Source organism: Carcharodon carcharias, chromosome 15 (assembly GCF_017639515.1).
Source record: "Carcharodon carcharias isolate sCarCar2 chromosome 15, sCarCar2.pri, whole genome shotgun sequence".
In the NCBI taxonomy this organism is placed as follows: domain Eukaryota; kingdom Metazoa; phylum Chordata; class Chondrichthyes; order Lamniformes; family Lamnidae; genus Carcharodon; species Carcharodon carcharias.
Window position 1 is genome coordinate 124,632,776 of NC_054481.1, and position 23,477 is coordinate 124,656,252.

The 23,477-nt window shown below is 44.6% G+C and overlaps 1 protein-coding gene across 10 annotated transcripts in view; it reads right to left on the bottom strand.

The window, feature by feature from the left end:
* samd11 (sterile alpha motif domain containing 11) overlaps window positions 1–23,477 on the bottom strand; it is a 236,123-nt gene that overhangs the window by 39,134 nt on the left and 173,512 nt on the right. For all 10 annotated transcript variants that reach the window (XM_041206653.1, XM_041206652.1, XM_041206650.1 and 7 more), the window contains one exon: window positions 17,584–17,728. In XM_041206653.1, coding sequence (XP_041062587.1) covers window positions 17,584–17,728 — 145 coding nt within the window. The remainder of the gene's footprint in view (window positions 1–17,583; window positions 17,729–23,477) is intronic.

The window sequence follows — 23,477 nt, forward strand, 5'->3', positions numbered from 1 at the left end:
ACTGGTCTGGAGTTTCCTGTTTTCTGTTTCCTTCCTTTTTTGAGTAAAGGAGTTATATTTGCTATTTTCCAATCTAATGGAACCTTCCCCAAATCAAGGGAATTTTGGAAAATTAAAACCAATGCATCAACTACCTCACAAGCCATTTCTTTCAAGACTTTAGGGTGAAGTCCATCCAGACCTGGGGGGTTTGTCAGTCCGAAGCCCCAACTAATTGCTCAATACCACTTCCCTGGTGATTGTAACTGTAGTTTACTAATAACTAGCATACCTCTAGGTTAAGGAATAGGAAATCAGCCATTGTTCCCATTCCAGATTCCTGTGACAGCTTTCTGTCTCATAAGATGGTCGTAACTCTGTGTTAAGCATCACGCGGTGTGGCTCAGGATCTCCACTCTGGCCTGACAGTCTCTGCCTCATACGCTGTGGAGGAAGACAGTGGGCTGAGAAGGTGCATGATTCACTGGCCTCTGATTCCTCTCGGCCCACCTCTTGGCCAGCTTGGCTTTCCGTTTCTGCTCTCCTCTTCCAAGGCCCTTCCAAACAGTCAGCCTCCAGAGGTCAGGGCCATCACCGACTGTCTCCCAGATGTCGGTCAATATTGGCCTTCTTCATATCTCTCTGCAGGTGCCCTTGTAGCAGAGGTCTGGACGCCCCCGGGAGAACATAATCCAGCGTCCAATTCACTGCACAGATGGCCTTTGGGTACACGGCTGTCATCCACCTGATGAATTTGGTCAAGCCAACGCGGACATCACTGGCTCAGCAATGAGTATCTGCTGATGGAATTAGCAAGTTCAAGGACCTCTTAGTTGCTGACCCTGTCCTGCCAAGGATACGGCTGAGACAGTGAAGGTAGAAACTGTTCAGCCGTTCCTCCCGCCTAGCATATGTTATCCAGGTGTTACCATTTTCGAGGAATGTGCTGAGGACACAGGCTTGGTAGACTTGCAGTTTGTGGTTCACAATTAGGTTGCTGCTGTAAGGAGGAGTATGGAACAACAGCAACCTGACTATCCGCGACTGTTACACAAGCGAGCCCTAGTGAATGTGTGTGAATGACAGTTGAGAACAGGGTTGGAATCAGCTAGGAAGGTCCTGTACACACAGTTTACCAATCCTCACTGTTCAGGTCCTACATGAACAATGGCAGAAGTGCTGGAGGGTGATTGCCTAACTCATGAAAAATGTATGGCTTCTAGGCAGAAGGGGAGATAAAACTATTTTACTCTGAACACAAACACAGATTAAAATAGCAACAGTGCAAGACAGACATCCAGCCAGAAGAGGGAGACTCTATGTTCCAGTGCTGGTGGTTAAAGTCATTGGTCTTATTGAGGCAGTCATGCTTGCTCTTGGTTTGATGAGGACCTCACCTTAAAGTGAACCATTAATATGTAAGATTCAGAGTGTACGACAAGAAAAATGAGAATCAAAATTATATTCAAAAAATCAGAATTAGATGATGACAATTTGGGGTTTTAAAATGGTGATGATTGTAAGAGGAAGAAAGATTAGGGAGGGGGGGTGGGGGGGGCAATATATCACCTCTCAGTGCCCATTTGGGGTGTGGTTCTTGGTGGCTGCACATAGCTAGTGGCAGCTAGTGGAGACCCATTAGCAGCCTGGAGCCCTTGCCCAGGATAGACACTGCAACCAAGACCCAAGGACAGGAAAACAGGAAGAATTGATGAACATTTTAAAGAAAGGAATTCAAAGACCATTGGAACAAGGTGATGAGCTCAATAATTTGCTGTGGCCCTGGAGTGACTAGGTTTACAATGGTCATTTCTTAGCAGCGAGGTCCCAATCTGAACCATGGGACGGTGACGATGCAGGGAACATGAAAATCAGAGCAAAAGGACATTCGCCTCCTTGAGCACAGACCTTCATCAAGGGGAAAGGACGTGAGGAATGACAATTCATTAGAATCAGGCTCTCCCCAAAAGATCAGAACCACTCCAGGCTCACAGATTTATCACTGCGGCGAGGCACCAGATATTGACTGAAACCTTTGGAACTGTCACCCAGCATTAGTCTGTGGCTTCCACTGTAGAGTGGGAAAAATCTTTAATACCAGAAGCACAAACCACAGGTGGCCAGATCTCATCTCCAATTATCTGTTAGTCGAATAATAAAGGTGTTACTTTGGTCCTCATTAATACACGGTTGAGCTGCACTGCTTTAAAAAGTGGATGTATTTTTTTTCAGCCTTAATGCTTGCAATACAGAGGAAAATCCATAATGCAAGTATTGTAACTCATTACGAATATTCCAGGCAGGGAGGTGAAAAGGAGTGTGATCAATTCGACCACTTTGCAATGCTTTCAGCTTCTATCAAACCACCTGGTGTAACACTTCTAGTGACACGAGCCATTAACCTTCAGATCGTACAAACAGGGATGTCTGTATCAGAATGGGCAACTGATGAATGGACCTGCCAAGCTGCCCACATTCTCACTTGCCAGATTTCGACCTTGCCGCCCAGGATTGACTACACGCCCGCCCCGAATTTCAAGCGTGCTCTTTGCCACCTCGGTTTGGTGGGCAGCCCTGAGTTATAAGGGCTGTGGATTCAAATTACAATGCAGGGCCCACAAGAGATCTTGGTCGACCCTTCAGTGAGGTATTAAAGAATTGATGCACTGGCAGAGGTACCATTTGTCCGAGGTGACTTTGGCTGATATCAAAGGTCCCACAGCAATTTATTTTTGAGAAGAACAGGGGGGTTTTCTACAGTGGTTTTCATGGGCTCACTAATTTCCAATGCATTTCAAAGCTAATGAATTACTGTAATGTAGGCAATCGCAGCAGCTAAATTATGCACAGCGAGCTCCCACAGACAGCAATGACAAGCCTGATCAGTTATTCTGTTTTGGCGGTGTTGTTTGAGGGATGAATGTTGGCCAGGGCACAGGAACCCTCCTGCTCTCCGATAAATAGTGCCTTGGGAACTTTTGCATCCCCCCCACCGAGAGGGCCGGCGGGGCCTCCGTTGAATATCTCATCTGAAAGAAGGCAGTGTAGCATTCCCTCAGTACTGTAGTGAAGTCTCTGTCTGGACTGTGTGCTCAGGTCAATGAAGTGGGGCTTGTAACCTGCTTCTGGCTCTGACCTCCGGACTTAGAAGTCAGAATTCTGCCACTCAGCCCAGGCTGATAACCCTTTACACCAGGGTGCCATGTACCCTCAACTCCCGACCACAACAAAGGTTTCACTAATGTCCTTTAAGGAAGGAAATCTGCCATCCTTACTCAGTCTGGCCTACATGTGACTCCAGACCCACAGCAATGTGGCTGACCCTTAACTGCCTTCTGAAGTGGCTGAGCAAGACACTAAGACCAATAGACCATAAGACATAGGAGCAGAAATTAGGCCATTCAGCCCATCGAGTCTGCTCCACCATTCAATCATGGCTGATAAGTTTTTCAACCCCATTCTCCTGCCTTCTCCCCTAAGTCTAAGGGCAATTAGGGATGGGCAACAAATACTGGCCTTGCCAGCGACACCCACATCCCATGAAATAATTTTTTTTTTAAACCATGGTAAAGGCCTGGAAAAGGGTCACTTCCACCAGAAGAATGGGGTTCATGTCGTTGACACACCGGTAAAAGAGATGTCAAGCTGTTCAGAGAAGAGCAGGTTGCTCATGTGAATCAGATTCTCTGAGAGTAGTTGAGGATGGGGGAAGAGAGGGGAAAACAACAGGACTGGGAGGTGGGCCCAGTCAGGTATAACTTATAGGCGAGTGTGTGGTTAGACTGGGTGACTCTCACAGTCAGGATTGGGCTCAATAAAGATGTCCCTCATTGTTCTATTCCCTGCCAGCTCATATTGTCTAGCATCACACATGAAGAACTAAGTGAGTTTAAAGCTGCAGCAGATAATGGAAACAGTAAAGTCACAGCAAACGTGTTGGGCTGAGGGTTGATGGTGGGGGGGGGGGTGGCTGTGGGCAGTGGGGGGAAGGGTTGGAATAAAAAGAAGTTCCTAAAGGCTCAAAGGAATGAGTAAGAGACACGGACCGAGGGGGTCAGTGACACTCAGTGTGCATGTGGAGATATATACTGAATAAAACATGCAGCCCTCCCGACACATAGACTTAGGGAGAGGTAATGAGGGAAAATATGTCAACCAAAAAAATTCAGCACTTAAAAATGTGAGATCAAATGAACTGCAAGCCAATCTCAATAACTGTCATTAGCTAGGACCTTTCAACAAGCACAATGGGTTAGCTGAAACGCCAACTAACTAAGGCAATATTCTCAACATGCACAGCTGCTGCCTTCTCAAGACTTTTATAGCTCACAATATGCCACAACTGGAGAGACAGTTATTCTGTGTGGTTAGTTAGCTATCGAGTGGAAAATGTGCTTGCTTGTGTCAACCCAACACCCAGCAAGGATCGGCAGTCAAAGTGCAAAGAGACCACCTTTGTAGCAAAGATTGGCAGATGACAATGTACAGTGGAAATAAGAGTCCCTGGTGCTTAGGGCTGTGCAGAATGGATTTTTGATTCTCTTTTCTGTTAACAGAGATAGAGAAACTGCAGGGAATTGGATCAGAGTAGATTCCTTCAGTTAAACAGCTATCCAGGGTGGGTATATAGGTAGCTCGGTGCTGGTACATGAAGTAGAGAGGCTGAAAATCTTACTTTGAGTTGTAATTCCAGAGTTTAAAAAAATGGACTTGCATTTATATAGCGCCTTTCCCAAAACACTTCACAGCAAATGAAGTCTTTTTGAAGTGCAGTCACTGTGGTAATGTAGGAAATGCAGCAGCCAATTTATGCACAGCAAGCTCCCACAAAAAGCAATGTGATAATGACTGGATAATCTATTTTTTGTGGCGTTGATTGAAGGATGAAGATTGGCCAGGACACCGGGGAGAACTCTCTGCTCTACTTCGCAGTGGTGCCGTGGGATCTTTTAGGTCCAACTGAGGGGGCAAATGGGACCTTGGTTTAAATGTCTCATCCAAAAGACACCACCTCTGACATTGTAGCACACCCTCAGTACCGCACTGAAGTGTCAGCCTGGATTTTGATGCTAACATAAGTCCTGGTTTAAAAAAAACCTAAAAATCAATATGCTCTGGAATCGGCTTCTTAGAATTATACAGCATAGGAGGCCATTCGGCCCATCACGTATGTGCCGGCTCTTTGAAAGAGCTATCCAATTAATTCCAGTTCCTCACTCGTTCCCAGTAGGGTACAGATTCAAGTACAATCTGGCAGTTTGTCCATTTATTGAAAGTGAGAACAGATGGAGCATGTTCCACAGTCAATGTCTCAGACAATGTACTTTTCAGAATTTTCCAGAAAATTACCATGGAAGTGCTGGAGCTCTAGTGTACACCGAGGAACCTCTTCACTTCTCAACAGAAGTATCACATCAATGGCATTTCAAATAACTGGGAGGGAGTTTCTAGATGGGATAGATCAAGAGAAACTATTTCCTCCTATTGAAGAATTCAGAACAAGACAGCGTAACCTCAAAGCTAGAGCTAAGCCAATCAGGGGTGATGTCAGGAAGCAGTTTTTCATCCAGAGGGTATCTGGAACTCTCTCCCCCAAACAAAGTTGTCAAGGCTGGTTATGGGTGGAGGGTAAGGAGGTATTAATTAAAAGTTTCAAAAGTGAGATTGATTGCTTTTGTTCGGGAAGAGGCAATAAGGGCGGCTGAACCAAGCAAGGTAGATGGAGTTAAGATACACAACCAGCCTTTATCTAATCAAATGGCATGGAACAGGCCCGAGAGGCTGAATGGCCTCCTCCTGTTCCTTCCTATGCTCCTATTTTAGGAGTTAACAGAGATAGCAACAATTAGGGGCATACTGGTAATGTCACTGGTCCAGTGACCCAGGCGAATGACCTGGTACATGGGTTCAAATCCCACCATGGTAGTTAGTAAAATTTAAATCCAATTAATAAATTTGGAATGTAAAGCCAGTCTCAGTCACATTGACCAGTGAACTATCGCTGATTGTTGTAAAAACCCATCTGGTTCACTAACGTCCTTTAGGGAAGGGAATCTGCCATCCTTACCCAGCTTGGCCTACATGTGACTCCAGACCCACAGCCACGAGGTTGACTTTTAACTGCCCTCAGAAATGGCCTAGCAAGCCACTCATTTGAAGGGCAATTAGAGGAGGGCAACAAATGCCGGCCTTGCCAGTAATGACCACATCCTATCAAATTATAAAAGGACCAGCCCAACAGCAGTTATGGCTCCAGATAGGAGAGAACACAGAAAGGGCTTTCAAGAGCATTGTGTCTCCGTGTAGATGACGACTAAAGACTGTCAAATGTCAGAAACGGCTGACTTGAAGTGAATCCTAGTAATTCTCAGCTTTAAAAGCAACTCGACGCAAAAGAAATTTGGGAGGGGGGAATGGTAACGGGTCTTCTTGATACAAAGGAGAACTAGGGGGTGGTTCAATGTGTAAGCGGAATGAGAGGTAGTAGATTTGTGAAGAACGTTGTGCAGTCTTAAGTGAAGGGGTTAGTGGAAGAACACAATAATGCTGCTTACACCAAATTTAGGACAATTCACCTTTATGGAAGGAAATCTGACAGAAACAAAAAAGGTGCAGTTTGATTCACTGCTGATCCATCTACCGATCAGATTGTGAAAATCGTGCTGCTTAACCTTCCGTCTGTGTTGCTTTAACGCAAGAGAGTGGGAATAAAGTGAAGAAAATCAACAACATTTGGCCAGGCCTCAGAAGTTGCCTGTTATTTATGCTTGGTTTTGCTTAACGGGATAATCGTTGCAGGAAACAGGAATTACAAACAGCGCGCCTCCGAATCAAAGATAACCATGTCTCATTCACCGCTTTCTGTTATTTCATTAAATCAGAAAGTAAATGTGCCGTTAAAATACTCCATTTAAAATGCAGGGTGTGTTTCCAATAGGTTCAATGTTGAAAAGGTGCACAGAGCACAGTGTTCAACAAGTCAACTTTACCTGACATGTTCTGCCCTCCAACTTGCATTATGTCGAGAGACCGGAGATGCTGGGATTATTCTCCATACAGCAGAGAAGGTTAATGGGAGATTTAAATAGAGGTGTTCAAAATTACAAGGGGTTTAATAAGGAAGAACTGTTTCCACTGGTAGGAGGGTCAGTAACCAGAGGTGACAGAGATTTAAGGTAATTGGCAAAAAAAACCAGGAGATTTTTTTTTTTAAAAACACTGGAGTTCTGGTGATCAGGGATTCAACGTTGGAAAGGCTGGTAGAGGGAGATTCGATCGTCACTTACAAAAAGGAAATTGGGTCAATACTTGAAAGGGGAAAATTTGCAGGGCAAAAAGAGTGAAGTTTATTAGATGAGACCTAGCACAAGCACAATGGGCCAAATGGTCTCCTTCTGTGCTGTATAATTTTATGCATCAGGTGAAACAGGGCAATACACCACAGGCAGCCCTCAGTCAAAACATACAACAGATCGCAAACTCAATTCTTGAAAATTTAAAATAAAGTAAAATCAGTAGACTGATTTTAAATGATGCTCGAATTATAATATTGCAACAATAAAAATCCTCTTTTTTTTTGGCAGTCGATCTGCCTCAGAAGTCTGTGAATGCTGGTCAATTAAAATTTTGAAGACTGAGGCAGGTTGATTTTTATTGGATAAGGTTATCAAGGGATATGGAGCCAAGACAGGTAAATGGGGCTGAGGTACAAATCAGTCATGGTCTAACTGAATGGAGTAGCAGACAGACTTCCTTCTATTCCTCAGGTGAGTACCATTATTCTGTTCTTGAAATTCATTTTGATTTTCCTGAAGGTTATGTTTTTGTTGTCATTAAGCTAACATATCCTGATATTCTTGATAATTTTGAAAAGCCAGGTTTAACCCAGCTCACATCAAAAGAATCTGGATTGGAATATATTTTTTAAAAAATGATTGTTCAGAATGCAGTGTTTACTGAAGGCTGGAAGGAGGTGTAGCCTTCTGATTAGCAGAGTGACACCCTCCCCTCAACAAATATGAAACACGTTTTGCATGGTTTTTTCCTTATGCAGTGAGTGGTTAGGATCTGGAATGCGCAGCCTGAGGGTGTGGTGGAGGCAGATTCAATTGTGGCTTTCAAAAGAGAATTGGGTAACTATCCGAAGAGAAGATATTTGCAGGGCGACGGGATAAAGGCAAAGGAGTGGAGCTGCTCCTACAGACAGCTGGCCCTGGTATGACCTGCCAAATGGTCTCCTTCTGTGCTGTAACCACTCTACAATTCTATGTCGTCAAAAGACCGATCACATATTGCTCAGGTTCCATCTAGGCTTGGGAAAATGCCAGGTAACCTCCTCCACCACTACAGCTACTCTCCCACAAGCCCCTCCGAAACATCAGAACCCCTTCTCTGGAGAGGAGAAACCAGCAAAGAACAAAATCACCAAGCAGCAGGAAGATCAGTCGATGATGCGAGGTGTCCCACCTCATTTCCCTTCAAACTAGCAAAACAAATTGCCTCAACCCTCAGGCACGCACTGTCTGGTCCCAGTGCATACGAACAGGAGGAGGTCATTCAGTCCCTCCAGCCTGTTTGCTACGCCATTAGATCATGACCATCTGCATCTTAACTCCTACTTCGGGACCATGGGAGTAAGCCAGGGTATTTTCCTATGACTACTACGCAGTCAAAACACACACCGACACCACAAAATACTAAATTCTTGAAAACATTTGGTGCGGAAAAATAAAATCAGTAGTAGGTAGATTTTAACTTTTCCAGAATATGTGATCTATCTGGAGTGTGCTAATAGCTACACTAACAACCAATTTAATAATCAGTCAAGCTTGTAACATGGCTCATTTACACTTCCTAGGAGCGACACACATTCATACGCAGGGACCCGTTCTCTGCAAACATAAGGAATATGTTCAAGCCTTGTGCCTTTTTTGAACTTACCTTAAGCATGGGGAGCCAGTAGTTCCCAGTTGCTTTCTCCACGGCAACACCTTGGCCAATCAGAGTTGATTTGCCAACCATTCAGCAGCCTTTTCTCTTGTGGTATAAACTGCTGTGATTGTTTGAAATTTGGCATTCTTGCATTTGCCCTGATAAGTGCAAGATGAAAAGCTTTGGCAACATGTCTCGCTTTTCAGCAATAAGAAAGCTTAATGGTCAAATGGGAATATTGCAGCACTAGGCGTCTGCTATCTCCTGTTGTCTATCTGTTCTTAAAAATCTATTTTGATTTGAGGCTCTTGATTGTCAGTTGTTAATATTGAAGGTGTTAAAATCTGACAAGATGAAAATGATAGCGCTGTAATAAAGATGCTCCTATTGCACCTCTAAACTAATTGTGCGGCACGGACTGTCTGAGAGAAGCTACTAATCGATTTGGTGCTACTGAATGTTAATGCTAATCACATAAGTGCTCTGCGAGTACCTTGCACTTGCTGGCAGCTGAGATTAATCTCAGGTAACACAGCTTGTGACCTTAGCCTCTGAGCTGGGGCAGCAGCCAAGCATTGCTTATGTAATTACACTCTGAACTGTGTAATCACCTGCCCTAATCTCCCAGGGCTCACAATTAGCCAGGTCCCAGGCAGGACGCAGGGCCCAAGGAATTGCAGCCTGCCAATTGCTTCTGCCACCTTGGACAGCCTACAGATGAATAACACTCAATTAAACCGGCACGGTAACAGCAAGGCGGCGGCTTACATTCGGCTGTAATTAGCTGTAATCATAGGGAAGGGTCCCACCAGATTTGTTGTTCGTTTTACCAACTTAACCCTCTCCTCTTGCCAGTCACCTTCCAAACATGGCCACCTTGGTTTCCCAGTTGTCTCGAGCACAATGCCTCATAGGATGCCAATACCTGGTACAAAAATCACAGAACACGCTGACTTCAAGGTTGAACAAAGGTCATTCTGCCTATTGAGGCTCCTCCCTCTAGTACTCTGTCTCTTATTAACATTCATTCCTCTAGTAGCCTAATTCTCCTATTAATGCTTGTTGCTTTAGTCTCCTAACTCTCATACTTTAGCACCTGACATTCATTTTAAATGACTCTCAACGTTTGTCCTCGACTGCTTTGTTTCACAGACCATTCGAAACATCGATCCCACTGAGTGAAGTCCGTCTAACACATCTGCTTTTACATTTACTGTTCACTGATGCAAATGCAGGTACTTTGGTGGAGATTCTCAGCTTGCTTCAAAATAATAATCTGTAACACCTCTGTACAACCTCTTCTCAAAAGGTGACAAATTGAAACTGCTCAATTATTTGTACCTAAATAAAGGTTGTGAGGGGGGGCGGGGTGGTGTGGGGGGGAAGATATGGTATGAAACTATACAGAGAGGCTGGAAACCATCTGAGGAGCACTCTGAAGCATTGCACAATAATGGATCATTTTAGTATTCTGAATGTAAACTCTCGCAGTGTTAACGGTAAGAGCCCAGACATTGTTGAAGATCATTTCAGACCATCAGGTTGAATGGGGTCTGTACCCGAGTGTTTTGTTACGAAAGGTGTGGATGTGAGGGTTCCTGACTTTTGACTGAACAATTAACGTGAGTTAACTGACAATTAAAGTGAAAAGCTCAAGTTTAGAAGAGTGAGGGGTGACTTGATTGAAGTGTACAAGATCATGAACAGCCTTGACAAGGTGGACATGGAAAGGATGTTTCCTCTTGTGGGTGAGTCCAGAACAAGGGGGCACTGTTTTAAAATTAGGGGTCGCCCTTTTAGTACAGAGATGAGGAGAATTTTTTTCTCTCTCAGAGGATTGTGCAACTTTGGAACTCTCTGCCTCAGAAGGCAGTGGAGGTGGGGTCACTGGATATTTTTAAGGCGGAGGTGGATAGATTCTTGTTAGGCAAGGGAGTCAAAGGTTACCAGGGTTAGATGGGAATGTGGAAATCGAAACACCAGAAGATCAGCCAATGGCAGAGCAGGCTCGAGGGGCCGAATGGCCTACTCCTGTTCCTACTTCTTGTATTCTTTAGCATCTTTGAACTGCATGGAGACAGGGGGGTCTAGACAGAAAAGCAGGTTAGCGCATTATTCCACCTCTGACATCCAGGTCCACAGGAAAGGCAGACCCTTCATGGCTACTCTGCTCCTCCCATACTTCCATTCTTTGGGTTAAGGTATTATTCATCCAGCCCAACACATCAACACCTACTTATCCAGGTTAGCAGATGAGTGAGTGAATAAGTGAATGAGAGAGAGAGAAAGAGAGTGAGAGAGAGAGAAGAGCAAGACGAGAGGGCGGACAGATAAGAATGAAGAGAGGGAAAGAAAAACTGACAGGTGGTATTTATAAAATGCTTTTCAGGACATTCTTACAGCCAGTGAAGCACTTTTGAAATGTGGTCAATGTTGTAATGCGGGAAACACAGCAGCCGACATGTGCGCAGCAAGATCCCACAAACAGTAGTGTAACAATTATCTAATTTAGGAATGCTGTAGAAAGAGCACTGGTGAGAGTTTCCTTTCTCTTTCTCCGAAAGGGCCATGGAATCTTTCACTTGCACCCAAGATGCCAGAACGGGCCTCGGTTTTACATCTGAACAGAAAGACGACATCGCTGACAGTGCAGTGTAATTCGCATGCCCAAGTCTCTGCAGTGAGACTCGACCCCATAGCCCCAGGTGGACTCCAAGGCCAGAGCGCTATCAGCTGAGACATGGCTAAACCAAAACTAATGGAGTGAGTGCTTCCCCCCTCTCTCTAAAGGTTCCAAATGAGAAACTGAGGTCCACAGTCTTAAACCCAGTTCTTCAAGGGCACAGTCCCTCAGCGCAAATCTTATTTGACAATCTTATTCAAACAAAACAGAAGGATGACTTGTGTGAAAGGTGGCAATGTTACATTGGCAAAACGGGGGAACATTTCAGAAGTGTCATGGTTAAGTAAAATGGTTGGGTATCGCTGAAAAAAGACATTTTGTCGAAGCTTTTCATCTTGCGCTCATCAGGACAATCGCAAGAACACCAATGTCAGGGGAAGCACCAACTTTATACTGTATGAGAAGAGAGTGCTGATTGGTTGGCAAGTGAACTCTGATTGATAGAGGCATTGCCATGGGGATTGCACCAGCTGATGGTGACTGACAGTTAACTGCCAAGCATTGTTTGAAATTTAAACCAGGCAGCTCGACTCTGATTGGTCATGGCATTGCCCTGAGGAATGAACCAGCGAATGGCTATGACTTAATTTTCTTTAGCTAAAACAGGCACAATGTGTGTACACATTCTTTCTGTCTGCAAAGGACAAGGCCCTATGTATTAATATATGTAGTTTCCAGTACATGCAAATGTGCCACACTGTGAACCAACTGACAATCTTAAATTGGTTGCCAGCGTAATTCTTAGCACCTTGAGGATTATTTAGCGAATGTTGTCCAATCGCAGAATCACATCTAAGGTTGGACACTGTGTTTTGAGTTTTGAGCAAGCAGGATCTGGTTGGGTCTGTGCCTTGCCCGTTGCAAACAGTGGAAGGGACATGCTATTTGATAAGATCCGCTAATCTTTGGGACATACAGCCTACATATACCTAGCATCACACTGACACAGAAATTCATATACCACATTACTCATGCGTGAGGCAGGCAGAACATCATTTTGGCTTGACGACAGCATCTTGTTAAGAGTTGAATACCACTCAGGTTGCTACTGCATAGTAGCAGTGTGAAACGGCTAACTTCACTTGTTACTCAAATTTTTGAGATCCCTTGCCCGTCCAGGGTGGTCTGAGGTAGACTGGGCACTTTTCACGACCAAAAGTGGTGGCCTTAGGCCCGTCCATGAGTTTGTGTGATATACAGCGCGAAATGATCTGATCAGGGTAGTCATTATCCTGCAGGGTGTATTTGACGTGCCCTATTTCAGCACTGAGCTTGCATGGTGAGCAACTGGCTCGGGCCCTATTTACAAGGTTGCCAATGAGGCCAATCCAATAGCGTGTGGAACTGTACGAATCCCAATGCGTATATTGACCAGTGAAGGTAGGCCTGTGGTAGACCATAGTAGAGAATCCCCTGGCAGATTTCTCAACTTGTACATCAAGGAAAGTGAGTTTATTTGAAAGCTCCATTTCAAAAGTAAAATAGGGGCAGAGTAAAGGGGATCCAGAGGTTAATATTTGGCGGAAAAGTGTTCATCCCTTACTGACGGACTTCTCCTACCTTGGAGAACCAAGAAACAAAGAACGAACCACTGAGTGGACATAAATAATTGAGACATAATTACCAAGCAATAAAAAGATGGCAAAAGATCAGATCCAATCAAACCCAATATGTTTTTGGAGGAGGAGGAGGACAGAGACGAGGAAGGATAGAGCAGCCTGGCATGTTATATGTATTAACCAATATTGTTCAATGGACGAGACCCTCTTAAATAACAGAAAACAAATATAAACCTTAATGTTCAGGCCTTGACAACCGATTTAGGTGCAAGGATGGTTATAACTAGTTGAGGACCGGGCTTGACTGGGTCGATGGTGCTGATGTATTGTTCCTGTAATGCTGAGGGTTATTTTGCTGCTGTAACTAATACCAGGAATTCCTCTGTGGGCAATTATTTCTTTTTTTTCCCAAACACAGAAACCACACCGCTGTTCGCAACCCAGATAGTTCCCTACAGTGCACTCCCTGGGGGTACACAGCTGGTATTTTAAGGGAATGCCTGGTTGGTCCACAGACACTCCCCCAATCTGGTTTCTGGTGTGTATCAAATATTTCTTGTGAAAAACACAATCTAAAAGCATGGGTTTATAAAGCTCCGAGTCAGAAAAATCACAGCAGTAACCTATTCTGGGCCCTTGTTAGAAAGATCAATGATATTCACTGATAAATGAACAATACACTTTTTTTGTATAAGAAGTCTCCTGTAATGCTTCTCTTAATTAACTGCAGCATCACAAGTGTAGCTTAACACAGCTTCCTGCACATTTTTGGCCTCTGTACACACCTATCCCATAATATAACCCTGCGCTTCACATTCTTACCTCCAGTGCTCAGATGGAAACTGCTCCCTGGCCCTTTGCGTTACTAGGATTGTGTTCTTCAAATGCAGATCATGTATTAATTTTTATTAATAAATGTTTTTTTTAAAATATTCGATATATACGAAGAAATGGCTTTGAAAGTACAATACAGATAATAAACGAGGCTAAAACCAAAATAACTTAGTTTGGAATAAGCAGAAAATAAAATCAATAATAAAAGCTCCATACACATCCACAAAGTATTTGATTTATTAAATCTGCATCATAGTTGTAAATCTTTAATCCGATTTCATTCTGTAATCTGATGGAAAGGTATTGCATTTAGTGGTTAATTTGATAGTCTCTGCTTTCACATTTGTTTAGTGGGAGCCATTTGTCTATTTTATTACATACCTATTCCTGACAGCTTTTAAACACCGCAACACACAAGGAGAGCTATAATTCATCACACTTCACCTAATATTGTCCATAATGTGTGGAGCAAGCTGCTTCCTGACGGCAGGTCCGCACAGTGTTGGACTGAGTCAACAGTTTTTTGGAAGCACAGAGATCAGAAAGTGATGCCATTCACAATTGACTCATTTCACGTTTGGTTTCTTTTTTTTTTGCTGTCGATTCTCTTCCCCCCATCACTTCAAAGGCAGCGGCTTTTTCTGACCTTGAGTATCCCAGACGATGGAAAATTCCAGATTTATCAATAAAATCTCTTTTGTTGCCTCGAGTCAAGAATGTAAATAGGCGCGCTTGCCAAGACGCCTTTTCTTTTTTTTTAAAAAGATTTCTTTCACTTCATCGGCAACTTTGAATGTCTGCGGTTGCACTTGGCGAATGGCTGGGATAGGAAGTGGAAAGTGTCATACAGGGACAAGATTCTTTGGAATTGGGAGTCAGGATGCGCTGGGGGAAGATTGTGTTCTGTGCTAACAAAATCATAAATCCATCCTTTAAAGTGGACTTATAGTTTTGTTGCGCCTGCCACACAGGAAAGCCTCCCCCTTCCTTTGTGGATCAGTGGAATCTGTGTCTAACCATCTTACCTGGCACTGGTCGGCATTCCCAGCAGTGATAGCCTCACCTTTATACAAAGGCGAGTGGAAACCTGGAACTCTCCCCCAGCTGAAAAAGGTCTCCATGGGGAGGATTGATTGAAAATTTGAAAACTGAGACCGATAGATTTTTGTTACGTTAGGATATTAAGGGTTATTCAACTGAGCTGGGTAAATGGAGTTAAGCTGCAGCTCAGTCATGAACGAACTGAACGGTGGTACGGGCTGAAAGACCTCCTCCTAGTTCCTATGTTCAGCACAGAATTCAACACCACCAACCCCCCCACCCCCCGCCCCCCCGCCAAAAAAAACCACTCAAACTTATCAAGGCTAACACACCAACGTGTTACGATTGGGACAATTAGTGGCAGAGGAGCCAGAGACAGGAAACATGTTGTATCAAGGCCCCATCTACCTGTTCCAGTGAGGCAGGTGGATGTAAAAGATCCCATATCACCATTCACCAATGAACAGGGAGTCCCAGACAACATTCCTCCCTCAAAGACATCAAATCAGTACGCTCGGTCATTCATCTCGATGGCTGAGAAACCTTGGGTATGGGCAGACCGGCTGTTGTATTTATTACAAAACAATGGCGGTTTGGGGGTGGGGGGGGCGGGGGTCACCTTTCAAAACCAGTTCACTAGGTGTGAAGTGCTTTGGGACAATCAGAGCATCCAAAAAGGCAGTGAACAGATGGTTATTCAATCAAAATGTTGCCTATATAAGAACAGTTCCAACACGACCAGGTAAAACCAACCAGGGAAAGTAGCAGAGAGGACGCACAGTACTTAAAGATCTTAATTCCCTTGGGAAAAAAAGCAGTTCTGCTTCAGGTTGCAGCCCACTAACCCAAGCATGTGCTGCTTCACCAACTCACAGTCACGTCAACCCCAGGTTACTTCCTGATTACATATGAATCAGTTTACCACTGGCACAGATACAGTCTGAATGCTGAGAACCTCAGAGCCACAGCAATGAGCTGGGATTAGATACTGCCTCCTACGAAAGCCCCAGCTCTCCCGGCTTTACAACACACATTTTCCTTGAACCTTTGCAAAGGAGAGAGCAGCATAAATAATCACAGCCTGGCGCAGTCTGTACATTGTGAGTGTTGGGCATTTGATGGGTGCATCTACCCATGACCACATTGGAAAGCAGGGAGAATAAAACAAATAACCCAACTAAAAGAGAGTGAAAAGGTGCTGTAGAAAGCGTTCTTACTGGGTTATGGCATCTATGAAGTTCAGAGCCCACGGAGCCTCACTGAAGGACCTGCGCCGTGCCAGATTGCAAGAGGTTGCAATCTGCCTTTCATCTCAAGATAGCAATCCGAAGTTCTGTTGTTAATTTGAGGAAATACAATACGGTTCCCTTTTGGTTCTTTTATTCACAAGTCATTTACTGCCGTCTGTCAGCTTTCAGCTGTCTAGGCCCTTAAGCTCTGGAATTCCCTCGCTAAACCTCTCCACCTCTCTACCTCTCTCTCCTCCTTTAAGACACTCCTTAAAACCTACCTCTCTGACCAGCTTTACTGGTCTGAATGTCTACTCCTTTGATTTGGTGTCAAATTGTTTGTCTGATTACTCTCCTTTACAGGATCTACGGACATTTTAACACGCTAATGAATGCTGCATAAATGCAAGTTGTTGATGTCTTAACTCTTTCTTCCATCAATTTTAGATGCCAGTTTATGCACGATCCACCTTACTCCTCACTCCTACAGCAATCCAAGAGGCGCAGAATGGCTTTTGTCTCCCCAAAGATAGCAGAGTGCAAAACCTTGCTGAACTTCTCAGTGATTTCAGAATGTAACCTCAGTCAGGTGTGATAAAGCCTAAGCATTTCAGTGTATGACTTGCTAAGCGTATGGTCAGAGAACAACCTGTCGCAAATTAAGGCTAGAGAAAAATGGAACCAGAAAAGTAAAAACAAAAAAACTGCGGATGCTGGAAATCCAAAACAAAAACAGAATTACCTGGAAAAACTCAGCAGGTCTGGCAGCATTGGCGGAGAAGAAAAGAGTTGACGTTTTGAGCCAGAAAAGTAAATGTGGGAATAGCGGTCTCATAAACAATTGCTATAATTATAATTGTGAATTTAAGTAAGACTGAAACTAAAAAAAAACAAGATCGCCACATGTCCAAATACCAATGGTGCCTTTCACAGCAAGCAATGTGGATTTTGTTTTTTAAAAATCACAGTTTCAATTCATTAAATCAAGGGACAGATACTCTTGCATTCATGAAATGGAACCTATTGCAGCATGGCCACTGTAGAGTTACATGCAAGCATACGAATTAGGAGCAGGAGTAGGCCCCACTCGGGCCAGCCCCGCCCTTCAATAAGATCATGGCTGATCTGACTGCAACCTCCCACCAACCCCCAATAACCTTTCTCCCCCTTGCTTATCAAGAATCTATCTACCTCTGCCTTAAAATTATTCAAAGTCTCTGCTTCCACTGCCTTTAGAGGAAGAGGGTTCCAAGGACTCATGAACCTCGGAGAGAAAAAAAATTCTCCTCATCTCCGTCTTAAATGAGCAACCCCAGTTGACACTGACCTCTCGTTGAAGTGTGCGTCTCTGTGCTGGGGAAGTCCCTGCTTTCTCCTTTGACTCGATGAACTGCTTGAAGATGGAATGTGAGCCTCCATGGCACTGGAGTTCCGAACAGCAGCGACTGCCTCCTGCCGAGCCCTCAGGAGGTCTGCAAAGAGGCAAAAACATTCATTTTCATCCTTTATTTCCCCACCTTCGCAGCATATATATAAAACACTTCAGCCCATCAAAAGCACCGTGAAGATGCAGCCACTGCACAGTGAAAAGCGCACAATGTTTATTTTCAGTCCGCTGACCTTGCATCTAGTTTGTTCCGATTATTTAGATCCCAGTTTTTCCCTGTGACAGGAGCATTTTGGATCTGCGTGGCAAGAGTCCCTGACTTCACCCTCTCCCATTACAGTGTGGTGATTAACAGCTAACAAATTCCATTCTTAAGAGGTGGGCAGTTTGTGATAAAGGATCCTGGATGGAAATGCTCTTGTTTGACTAGTATGGAAAGGAGAGTATCTCCAGAGTGTATCTTTACAATGGATACAGTGAACCCTCACTAACATACCAGCAGTCAGGTTTACAGTAGCACCCAAACAAGCCCAAAATTCAGAGAGCTGCAGAAACAACATTTCAGTCTCACTTTTGGTAATTAAGCTCCATCGTATTGCTGAGTTATAAATCTGGTGACTTGATGTTAGCTGTTTGTTGTAACACAGCCCTCCACCCTCCCTGTGTCCCTTTAATTCTGGCTTTTGCACATCCCTGATTTTAATCGCCCCACCCTTCAACTCAGGAATTTCCTCCCTACACCTCTCCACCTTTCAATGTCTCCTCCATTAAGACACTCCATAAAACCTACCTCCTTGACCAAGCTGATGGTTGTTAAGGGTTAGGATTGGTGCTATTAAAAGTAGCTCTTTGTCCCAAGAAGGGACAATGGCCCTGGGTTATTTTGAACCAGAATCTGTTATGAATTGTGGTTTGTGCTACATAACGTAGGACTGAATCAACAACAATCTGTATTTATTTAACGTCTTTAGTGTAATAAAAAGTCCCAAGGCTCTTCACAGGAGCGTTATAATGCAAAATATGACACCAAAGTATATGAGGAGATATTCGGTCAGCTTGGTCAAAGAGGTAAGTTTTAAGGATTGCCTTAAAGGAGGAATCTGACGTACAGAGGCAGACAGATTTAGGGGGGAATTCTGGATCTTGTGATCTGGGCTACTGAAAGCATGGCCGCCATTGGTGGAGCGATTAAAATCAGGGATGCTGAAGTGGCCAGAATTAGATTAGCGCAGATATCTCGGCCGGTTGTGGGGCTGGAAGAGATGACGGAGATAGGGAGGGGGCTAGGCCATGGAGGAATCTGAAAGCAAGGACGGGAATTTTAAGATCAAGGTGCTGCTCAACTGGGAGCCAACACAGGTCGGCAAGCGCAGGGCTGAAAGGTGAGTGGGGCTTGATGCAAATAAGGACATGGGCAGCAGGGTTTTGGATAACCTCAAGTTAATGGAGATCTGAAACTCAGGAATCTTCCTGGTCCAATCGCCTGGTTTGTTCTGTACTAATTGGTCTCAATGGACTTGGGCAGTGGGGGAGTTGGAGCAGGAAGCGGGGAAAAGGTAGGAGAATCTGCCAGTTGTCCTCAGTGCCCAGGTAGTGGAAATTAATTTTATCAGGGCATTGCTGTCGTGCACCTCTTGTTGGAGAGCACATTTAGTTTTGCCACCGAGCATTTGGCTTGAAGTCCCCAAAGATGCGACAGGCAATGTCTAGTTTTGTGCAGCAGACTGCACTTCCTCCCATCATATGACAGTTAACATGTAACACTCAACTTTTTAACAGTTGGTAATGTTAGCACCCATATTCACTGGTGAACTGGAGGAATTAAACCTCCCCCCAACCCCTGCAATGTTGGGAGAATCTTGCATGGAGTCACCCCTATTAGGGAAGAATGTGGTAACACGTCAAGGTTCAACAAGACTTAAGTAAACCATGCCACCTTGCAGTTTGATCTCGGGATCAGTTTTCTTTATTGTTAATGCACAGGCCCCAATGAAGATTAGGTGAAGACATGTTACCTAAGCAGAACACAAAAATTCACAATAAAATTCAGCCTTTCACAACTAAATATTTTCTTCTCGAACTTGTATCGCTTCTATATGAAACTAAAACAAGTTGCTTTACCTCGTTCTCCTTTGCAATTTGTGTAAAACTCAATGTAATGCTAATAATAAGGCTCACATAACATGGGACTACAGAGCCAGTGACTCAACAATTGGCTGAACGAAGGGGCTGGTAATAAAAACCTAACTGCCTATCTGTTGGTGTGAACAGATGTAGAGGTTTTTCAGTACATTACACAGCAGGGGTCACATCGCAGAGTGTCACGCATTTCTTTTAGATTTAAAAAAATAACCCAGTCATTTCCTGCTGGGCTTTTCATTTTCCAAACCTTGGAGAGGAGCCAGGAATTTCCAAACAACTGCTTCCAATCTAGAGAAGGGCAATTGTGCTCTGATTGACCTCAGGATGTGTCTGTTCAAAACAACTCGGACGTCTTGGCCTTAAGGGGAGGCGTGGCCCTGACTTAGCAGGAGAATGAGCACGTTGCACGTTGCAGGATATTGCACTACCGCCCCGGTCAAACATCGGCATCAGTTTCTGCCTCATCACGAGCAACGCCACAGGAGGTTGGTTAGTGGCGTACACAGATTATCAACAGAAGTGGCGCTGTCACTAAACCTACTCACAAGACCCTGTTGTCATGGTCTGTTTGAGGCTCAAAGTGTGCTGGGACAGATAATAGTAGCAGCAATGTCATTCAGTTCGAACATGAATCCCTGCACCCACCCCCCTCCCCACCCACCCCCCCTCCCCACTCTGAGCAGCAGCCTCACGACCAGGTCAAGCAGAGGCCCGCAGCGCCAGTCATGAGCGCGAGCAACCCAGAGAAAATCTCGCTCATCATCTCCCGAGTTAAGCTGTCCCCTCCGGGAACGTCCAGGCTGCTGTGAGTGATTCATGTCCCCCAGGCATCTCAAGTGGTTCAGCTGCCCACCTAATCCTCTGCCGTGTAGTAAGGATTGCTGCTGGGGTCATTAAGCTGCTGACTCCCGTCACGACATTCGGTGAGAAAGCACGTTGGCAGTGCCGGCGTTGCAGCATCAAGAATCCCTCTGTATTCCTTAAACCAAATCGACTGAAGCATGTTAATAGGAACATCTGGAGCATCACATTAAAAGGAGCTTGTCCTTTGACTACAGGAGATCAAAACAGCTTAAAAGCAGCAAGATGCTCCCTCCTCCTCCTCTTTGCACCACACGGCCTAGATCACTATTAGATCACAGCACATCAGGAGACGCCACAGTTAGTAGCGCGTCGAGTTTATAGCACAGGAGTGGGCTATTCGGCCCAACTGGACTGTACTGGCTCTTAGGCTCCGCGTCCAACTGCGCGGTTGAAGAATACGGATGCAGCACAAAGAGCGGGAGCTACTCTGGAGTGGAGCAGACAGTGTCCCTCCCCATCGCTGGCTGCCTGATGGTGGCCTGTCTCAAGCTGCTCCAGCACAGAGAGACAGTTCTGGCTGACGGAGAAACGGCTGCAGCGAGGAGTGGGGCCCTATACAGTTGGCACAGATGTGGCAGCAAGATCAGAAAAACCTATCCTTGCTGTGAGGGGGCTGGAGGGAGTCGTCAAGAGAAACAGCTGCACTCGAACAAACCTCTCAGACACCACAACATCCGCTCAACGGGAAACACAAGCAATGAGAAAAAAAAAATCGCATTTATAGATAATAAAGTTAAGAATTTAAAAGCCAGGATCCACACAATGTTGTTTGCATCTAGTTACTTTCCAACCACCCCGCCCCCCCCCCCCACCCCCACCCACCCACTGCCCACCCCACTCTGCTTCTGTTCTAACTTCTTTCACTGCCCTGGCAACTTGCCAGTAGACTGCCAGTTAAATATATTCCCCGTTAATGCACTAGCGTCACCTGAATGAGTCAATGGGGCCGCCTAGAGCTACAACTCAGTTTGAACCCTGTGCTCATGCAACTAAAAGGCCAACCACAGAGAGATTCCCCACCCCCACAATGTGCCTCTTCCCTTTTATCCCTCTCAGTTTGGAGCGCGGCAGCTTAAAAGGGCAATGCCTTTCTTAAAAAGGCAACGCCTGCTGCTTTCGCGGCATCTCTCGACTTCACTCGCATCCCTCGATCTCGGGTTATCCACCTGTAGCTTTCTCCCCTCCTAACCCGCACCCCCCCCCGCCCCCCCACCACCACCAAAAGGAACCACACACCTTCCCCCAAGGAATTGAGCACCTAACCCCCCTGGTATAAATCTAATTTTCGAATCCCACCATTTTTAAGACAAAGCGCACAAACTGAACTCCACATCATTTGGGTACTCCTGGGTTCAATATTAGAGAGATAGAACATTGCGCAGAGACAACAATTTCACCCACTTTATACTTCGACAATTTGAGACGATATATAATGTGGAAAACCACTTTGAGGGGGACATTCAATGCGGCGAGTCAGCAATATTTTAAATTGAACAGGGACAAAGATTGACAAAAGATTGCCTGCTTTGGCCAGCAGAAGTGACACCTTAACATTGCTGAATGCAAATATGCAACAGTAAGTACTCACGAGTTAATCAGAGGGATTCAGAAACCAGTTTACATTACAGAGAAACCTGAAACAATGCATCCAGCATATGCTGATTTTAAAGATGTCCCTTTAACACCGCGCGACACAAGATAAGATAATCACCTGTGTATGTGCTTCCCATGGCCCCAACTCTTCCTATTTCTGTGTACTTACCCTGTCTACGCTGCCTAGGAAGTGCTGCAACAGCAAGTGCTTACATCACACACACACACATACAGAAGGAGAGAAACCATGTGTGGGCTGCTGATCACGTGTCTTTAAAGAAAAAAACTAGCGGGTATTGGGCCTAGCAAGGGAAAAAAAAAATGTACTTTCCACTTAGTGACTAATAGGGAATATACAACTAACATAGGGTGCATTGAAGAAAATGGTATTATCTCAGAGCTAACAAATCACTGATCACCTTCCCTTTAAAGAGACAAGAGTGCTCCAACTTGGCTAATGTAGACTCAGTGAACAGACTCTAACATCACCACATCTGGCGAACATAAGTTATTAAAATGATCTCACTTCTCCCCTCTTGCCCCAGTTTAGCTTAAAACGATTTTTGTTTTAAGTTTTCCGAGCTTGACATAGCCAGGGACAGAGCAAGCACTGTGCTACTATACTAGCCCAGTGACTGGCCATGGATTGAATCTTACATATGGTGCTGTGCAACCAAACAGCACTTGGTTGGTACGAACAGAAGAAATGTGGAGCAGAAATAAATTGCAAGGAATATATTCGAGCAAACTGAACAGAGCCAGATGCATTAGGAAACATTCTCTTTTTTTCCCCCAAGAGCACAATGAAAGAAAGACTCTTGCATTTGCATAACACCTTTCACAACCACAGGACATCCCAAAGCACTTTAAAGCCAATGAAGTACTTTCCAAAGTGTAGTCACTTTAGTAATGTAGGAAATGCAGCAGCCAATTTCGATCCAGCAAGCTCCCACAAACAGTAATTAGACAATGACCAATCAGTTGTTTTTAGATAAAAACAAAAAAACTGCGGATGCTGGAAATCCAAAACAAAAACAAAAACAGAATTACCTGGAAAAACTCAGCAGGTCTGGCAGCATCGGCGGAGAAGAAAAGAGTTGACGTTTCGAGTCCTCATGACCCTTCGACAGAACTGAGTTCTGTCGAAGGGTCATGAGGACTCGAAACGTCAACTCTTTTCTTCTCCGCCGATGCTGCCAGACCTGCTGAGTTTTTCCAGGTAATTCTGTTTTTGT